Source organism: Prosopis cineraria, unplaced genomic scaffold (genome assembly GCF_029017545.1).
Source record: "Prosopis cineraria cultivar Desert tree isolate PC_DT_omini unplaced genomic scaffold, ASM2901754v1 PC3, whole genome shotgun sequence".
NCBI lineage: Eukaryota > Viridiplantae > Streptophyta > Magnoliopsida > Fabales > Fabaceae > Prosopis > Prosopis cineraria.
In genome coordinates, this window is record NW_026555334.1 from 21912202 (window position 1) to 21919808 (window position 7607).

The following is a 7607-nucleotide window of genomic DNA, read 5'->3' on the forward strand; positions in this document are numbered from 1 at the left end:
GCTTTTTATGTAACGTTACATTCTCATTCAGTCAAATGTATCTTACCTGTTTGGGAATGATGATATGCAGCGTATGGAAAAAAAAAATTATTAAATTTTTTCAATTACCTTTCACACCCAAGAATCCAAACCCAAATTTTGCACCCTAAAATTCAAAATTCCCCCTCTCAAGGTTGCCATTTATGCAAAATAACGCGTGAAGACAAATCCAGCCAATATACATTTGTCAATTGAATCCCAGTGAGAGTGAGAACTATATAAATAGGTAAAGTTTGTGCCCTAAACTTGTATGCCCTAATTCAGGATTCAGAAATCACTAAGAGGTTTGAGAAAATGGATCTTTCTTTGAGTGTTGGAAGTGGATCTGGTGATGAGCAAAACACTGCTAGCTCTCAGCAGACTGGAAGGAAGTCTGCTCATCGCCACACACCTTTACAGATCCAGCGACTCGAAGAGTAAGATCAGATCAGATCACTCTTTGTTGTTATTTATTCTCAAACAATTTTTTTTTTCGGTTTGGTTTTGTTTATTGGTTAATTTGTTGATTATTTCTTCGATGTCTTTTTGAATACTTGTTTGATCTGAAAGGTTTTTCTTTGCGTCAACCAAAACCTAAGCCAACAGCGCAGATATCGGCAGTTTCAGATTTCCATTTTCTCATGAGATTTGGTTTGTGGTTGGTCTTGTGAGCAAAAAGATGGGATCACTGCTGGAAAAATTGTCTAATGATCTTTTTTCATATATGAGATATTATTATGTCATATATATATAAATATGAAATGATCTAGATCTAATACTAACAAATAATTAAATCACATTTATCTCGGAGTCCGAATGTTTGTTGCGACTGCCAGTGATAGATCTGGATTGATCATTTTGGATTGGATCTAAATGGTTCAAATTGTATATATATATATTTTTAAAAAGATTTTTATTTTATTTTTCACCCGGTATCGTGAGAAAGTTGGGGCATTACCCACTCAAACTAATCCAAACTCCCATTGTGTGGAATTCTTTTTACCAATGGCAGTTTCACAGGTACTTCGATGATGAAATGATCTAGATCTAATACGTACTAAAAAATAATATATTCTTACAAGATCCACATTAAATACTATGTCACATTTATCTCGCAGTCGGAATGTTGTGGCTACCAGTGATAGATCTAGATTGATCATTTTGGATTTAACCTAGATGATCCAACTTTTATATAATTTTTTGAAATATTTTTTATTCCTTCATCCAATATCTTGAGAAACCTAGGGTATTATCACTATTTGCTCAGACTAATTTGGGCCCTTGTTATGTGGAATTGTTTTTGCTATCAGTAGCCTCATGGGTACTTCAGAGATGCCTTGAACATTTTTGTGTAAAGCGGTTATATATCCCAAAAATCAAACCTAAGACCCTAAGATAAATTGATTTGACTCTATCGACCAGTCTAATCTAGCACCCGTTAGTTTAAAAATGATTATAATACCCTTCTATGTTAAAAGAAAAATAATAGAAGAAAAGTTTTCTAACTATAAATTTTTAGAAAAATGAATATAGATGGATTGGAGAAGCATATTTTGGTTTTCCAAAAAAATAAATTGTAAATTAATTTGGGCAGTCCAAAGCCCATTATTTATATCGTGCTATTGCATCAAACAAATTAATTTTTGTTGACATTAGTTTACTTTTATCAAGTTTAATTTATTTTCACATTCCGTTGAAATCAAATGTAGTCAGTTTATTTCTTCTGTATTGCAATATCAACACCACTATAAACGTTGCTTGATTATGTTTTTATTAATAGCAGCACAGCTCATTGGCTTACTGATTTCTTACACGACAAGTAATATTTACTTTGCTTACATGTGTTTATTGTTTAGAGATCTTCAATTTTATTCTTTCTATCGTTTAGTCTGATATTTAACATAATTTATTTTGTAAGATGAGACTTAACAATTAATACCTTGATATCGATTTATCATTTTTTCATGAGTTTGTGTCGTTTTTTTTTTTCAATGAGCTTGTGTCTAAACCATTCATTTGAGTCTACACAGCGACAAGTGAATCTGCAATTTCTGGTTTTGTTGTGTATTTGATTAATTCTCACTCCATCTTTATCTTAAACTAAATATAATTAATGGGATTTAGTTTAATCTTTCTTAATGTGGTTATGGAATGAAGGTTTTTCAAGGAATGTCCACACCCTGATGAGGAACAACGCAAGGATTTAGGCAAGGAGCTCGGGCTTGAACCCAAGCAAATCAAGTTCTGGTTTCAGAACAAGAGAACTCAAACCAAGGTACGTCTGATTAAGTTAATTTTGTATCTGGATTGATTAATTATATGGTTGATTGATTAATTGTTTTGTATGTATTATTAATTAATTTCAGACACAGAATGAACGAATTGATAACAATGTTCTTCGTGCTGAGAATGAAAGAATTCAAAATGAGAATTGTGCAATCAAAGAGGTTCTCAAGGGTGTGAACTGCCCTGCTTGTGGTGGCCCCGCTAATAATGGAGACGAAGAACACATGCTTAATATTCAAAAACTGCTCCAAGAGAATGCCTATCTCAAACAAGAGGCAAGTCAATATATTAAATAATTATTTATTATTATTTACTTGATTGATCAAAACCATAATTATATGAATTATTATGTTTGTTCTTCAAACGATCTTAATTGCCTTTTCACTTTACAAACTTCGGAATGATGAAATTGAAACAAAATTAATTAAACATTTTGGATAGTGAACTTGTGTTTTGGAGAGTCCATTTGATTACATAGTGTAACAATGACAGATAGATATTATAATTCAACCCTATGAAATAATATATGTTCATTTTTTTCTCTGAGAAAAACATTTGCTCTTTGAAAATTTTACATATATAGTATCTTGTACTATCTCTAGAATGATGAAACAAACAAATGAAAGACAGTCTATATTAATTAGTCCATATATAAATATAGTCTTAAATGTTTGAACCCTATTTGATGTTGGCTATTCGAAAAATAGTATAAAGCATTATATTATGATCCTAGAAAAACTGAAACTGAAATAAGATTGGAATTTTGAATAGTACAATATAAACTAAAATAATTCACGAGCCAGATACAAACTCTAGCAGGGAAAGACAAGACATATGATTCACTAGCTCGCTCCACATAAATGGATGCTTCTTTAGTTATTGTTTCTCTTTGATCAACAATGTTGTTAGAATTGAATGATTTTCAGCATGAGAAGGCAACAAGGCTTCTTGGGGACTATGTTGGGAAGCCTATGATAATCCAAAAGGATTTCCTAACCCTAGGAACCCCATCATCATCGTCATCAGAACAAGCAGCCATGTCCATGTCCATGTCTGATGATAACAGCAACATGTTGCCACCAAAACAAGGCACCATCAACAGCAAGGCAGTCATGTGGGAGACAGCTGTGAGCTCCATGGAAGAACTGGTGAGGCTTCTGCGTGTGAACGAGCCACTGTGGATCCGGTCTGAAGCTTCCGAAGATGTCGACGACAACAACGAAGGCTTCTTCCTCCCTAACCGCAGCAGCTACGAAAGGATCTTCCCTAGGGCTCATCATTTTGGCAAGAAGCTCAACAATGCTCGTGTTGAATGTTCCAAAGCTTCACGTGTTGTCAACATGGGCCCCATGCAACTGGTTGACATGTTTCTAGACGCTGTAAGCATTACTCAATCACTATTTCTTCTTTATATTTTATGTACATTTGATCACTCAAAGCTTAAATAACTTAATTTCACTGTCCAATAGAAGTATGGTTTCACTGTATATTTAGGGCTTGTTTGCTTTTCTTCTAACTTCTTGTTTTTCTAAACAAAAGAAAATGAAAATCTATTTGATTGTCATGGTACTTTAAAAACAGTTTTAGCATTAAAAAAATCAGCTGATATAATGATGATTGTTAGCGACTAGTGGTAATAGCTTATGATAGTAATTAATCCAGCTAATTGAAATTTTTGATAATTGAATATAGTATATTTTGAAAACAAGAAAAATAAAATAACGAAATCAACTTTAAGATGTTTCTATAATCCAACGCACCTATCCAAACAGGTTGTGATTAATTACTTGATTTGGTTATGATTTTTCTAGGATAAATGGGTTAATCTGTTCCCGACAATTGTTGGAAAAGCGCACACAGTAGAAGTACTCGAAGCTGGTTTGCCAGGGAGCAGGAATGGAGCCTTGCAGCTGGTAATGTACTGTGTGTTTTCAAGTTTATATCGATGATGTGGTGATGTTAATGTATGGGAATTTATATGCATGCATTCATGCATGTGTGTGTGTGTGTGTGTGAAGATGTATGAAGAGCTTCACATGCTGACGCCAATGGTGCCACCTCGTGAATTCGTGTTCCTTCGATACTGTTACCAAACGGACAAGGAAACATGGGTGATCGGAGATGTGTCGTTTGATTCTCTTGAAGACATTGGTGCTACATATTCTGCTTCTTGCTGGAAGCTTCCTTCTGGATGCATGATTCAAGAACTGCCCACTGGATTTTCCAAGGTTAGTGTATATGTGTGTGTACCTTGCCCTAATTACCCCTGTTTCTTGATACAAATCACATCCAATTTCCAGACACATTTCGTGAAAATTAAAGTGGTCTACTTTGTTTCGCAGAGTTTGTTTTTTAAATCTCAATATGAGATATTTGACTACTAGATTTTCTGTGTTTTGTATTTATTTGTCCTACACACAGATATTAGTTTAGTGGTGCTAAAAAAAGTCAAATTGTTAATAGATCTTATATGCTGGTATATTACCTGCTAATGGTAGTATTCATGTTTATTAATAAATTTTCAAACACGTGTCTTCTAAAGAAACTTGATGAAAAAAGGGATCTTGTAGAAATAAAAATAAAATGGATGTGAATACTATTAATATATATGTTATTATTTTACAATTTATCGACGTGGTTACTCATCTACTTTGATTTCAAACAGCACCATTTGACTTTTTTTTTCATAGAAAAGGAAAAGAAAAACTAATTTTAATATTTGTAGTGTCTGAAATATAATTCAAATGTGTGTGTGATCAATTACAAATATGTAAGATGCAATATATCATCTGATGCTGTTAGCTATATACATTAATTAGTGAATTATTTTTTTAGGAGTGATCATTAAAAAAAACAGCATATTAATTAACTTTTATGCTGTGTTAATTATTAGGTTACATGGGTGGAGCATGTGGAAGTGGAGCATCAAAGCCTTATCGTGCACATGCTGTATAGAAACCTTGTTTTCAGCAGCGTTGCTTATGGAGCTCAACGATGGGTCGTGGCCCTTCAGCGGATTTGCGAGAGAATTGCTTACACCATAAACCCTCACATTCCTCCTCTCGATGAAGCTCCGTTAGGTATGTGTTCATATATATTTATGTATGTACACATACATACACATCAAGTTATATATGAACCCTAGCTAGCAATGAAGACATGCATGTACCATGTATGTGGAGATGGTGCAGGGGCGAGCTCAGCAGAAGGAAGAAGGAGCTTAATGAAGTTGGGGCATCGAATGATAAGGAGCTTCTGTGGAGTGATAAGCATGACTGGCAGTGGAAGGGAAGATTTTACAGAGATAAGTGAAGATAATGAGATTGGTATCAGAGCTTTCATCCGAAAGAATCTCGACAGAGGTCAGCCTCAGGGCATGACTCTCACTGCTGCTGCTCCTATTTGGCTTCCTTTTCCTCCCAACCGTGTCTTCCACTTCCTCCGTGACGTCTCTCGCCGATACCAGGTCCTCTCATAGCTATGAAACTTTACAACTCACCTTAAGGTTATATATATATATATATATATTCTCTCGGGTGTTTATTGTAGAAAACTTTTAACTATTTCATGCATGTTTTAAAAAGTTAGTTTTTTTTTTTTTGCATTGTAAAAAAAATGTTGATATACTTTTATTTTTACCCTTAATTTTAAATGATAATATAATTACATTAAATACTTTCACACTAATAAAAAAAAAGGTGAAATTAAAAAAATTGATTTAATTATTAAAAGGTATTTTATATTTTGAATTAAAAATTACTTTTAAAAGGTATCATATAAATGGGACCGGAGGAGCATGTAATTTTAATTAATTTATTTTTTGTTTAATTAACATGAGACTTTTCAATACATTTTAATAAAAACAACGTATCAAACTCTATATTCTATGTCCTTTTGTATAGCAATCAACATAGAACAGTGTTACTATGTCAACTTTGCCTACATAGTTTAGAAAACAACCTTTTTAATTTAATTACAAGTTTGTCACAACTTCTTTTTCTACATCAATTTTAGGCCTAACTGACATAGATTAATTAGCGCATTAAATAATGTATTTTTTTTTTTGTGTGCAGTGTATCTTCAAATATATATAATCAAAATCTTGGATATCTTAAGTATATGTATTGCTAGGAGAGATTGGATAATTAAAAAGGAGTAGATGAGTACAACTACGAGATCATGTAACTCCATACACAGTGACATTTTCATTTTCAAACTTCATGAATACACACACACACACATGTATGTATGTATTTCAAATCTCTGTGTGACAAATGGGGCCCACCTTGACATGAATATGAATCACGCACCGTGTATTTTGATGGCAGTGGGATGTTCTTTGCCATGAAAATACTGAGAAAGAGATTGTACGCATCTCAACTGGAACTCATCCTGGAAACTACATATCAATTATTCAGGTGTATATATATATATATATATATATTTTCCACATCTTGTTCGCTATATATATTTTCTCTCTATGGTGTGTGTATATATATATTAATTATTCGTGTGTGTACTGTGGCAGACATACCATGAGAGTGACAGCGTGGCAATTCTTCAAGAAACTTGCATGGAGCCGATGGGATATGCGCTGGTGTACGCTCCAGTGGATAAGCTGACGATGAATGGTGTCATGAACGGGGAGGATTCGGCCACCGTGTCGATACTGCCGTCCGGTTTTGTGGTCGTGAAGGATGGCAGCGGTGGCGGAAGGGGTGAATGTGGTGGTGGTTCTTCTTCCGGCGGCGAAGGGTCCGTTCTGACAATGACCTTACAAATTCTGGTCAGCAACAGTGTGACAATGAGGAACATGAACATGGAGAGTGTGGCGACGGTGAACAACCTTGTGACGGCCACACTCAACAAGATCAAGTTTGCTCTGATGAGTATCGATTAGGGGGCTTTGATGATTAATGAATAATTATGCTCATTATCAAAATTTAAAAACTGCTTTCAATTTCGTAATTTGCATGGACTGATGGATGTGCCATGCAGACTTTGTCTCGTGTTTTGATGAGTTTGGTTTTCCGAGAATAAAATGAGCAGACAGCAGGGAAAAGGATTATTGTCTTTCAGTTTGATTGATGTGCGAAATGTTTTAGTTTTGGTTAAAACTAAAATGTAGCTTTAACTAAAAGATCTACTATCTTATACTACTTTGGTGATAAATGTGGTTTTGACCAAAAACGCAGAACCAAGCACCATACTCTAAAGCACGTACACACACACACACACGTGTCTGTGTAGATATAAAAAAATTTATATACTTAACCTTGTCTATTTAAAATATGTTTTTAATT

At 34.1% G+C, this 7607-nt stretch overlaps 1 protein-coding gene across 1 annotated transcript; it reads left to right on the forward strand.

Moving 5' to 3' along the window:
* The first annotated feature begins 333 nt into the window (after positions 1 to 333).
* Positions 334 to 7204, forward strand: LOC129305446 (homeobox-leucine zipper protein HDG11-like). The gene is made up of 10 exons (XM_054945476.1): positions 334 to 455; positions 2176 to 2293; positions 2385 to 2579; positions 3231 to 3683; positions 4116 to 4217; positions 4323 to 4532; positions 5198 to 5384; positions 5496 to 5770; positions 6633 to 6722; positions 6833 to 7204. Exons 1-10 carry the CDS (start codon positions 334 to 336, stop codon positions 7202 to 7204), a joined length of 2124 nt encoding a protein of 707 aa, XP_054801451.1.
* The last annotated feature ends 403 nt before the right edge of the window (positions 7205 to 7607 follow it).

Bases quoted from the DNA above. Each gene is read 5' to 3' on its own strand.
- LOC129305446 (XM_054945476.1), top strand. From the start codon at position 334: ATGGATCTTTCTTTGAGTGTTGGAAGTGGATCTGGTGATGAGCAAAAC. The intron at 2,294-2,384 runs GTACGTCTGATT...AATTAATTTCAG, and splicing joins ACAAGAGAACTCAAACCAAG to ACACAGAATGAACGAATTGA. The intron at 5,771-6,632 runs GTCCTCTCATAG...TTTTGATGGCAG, and splicing joins ACGTCTCTCGCCGATACCAG to TGGGATGTTCTTTGCCATGA.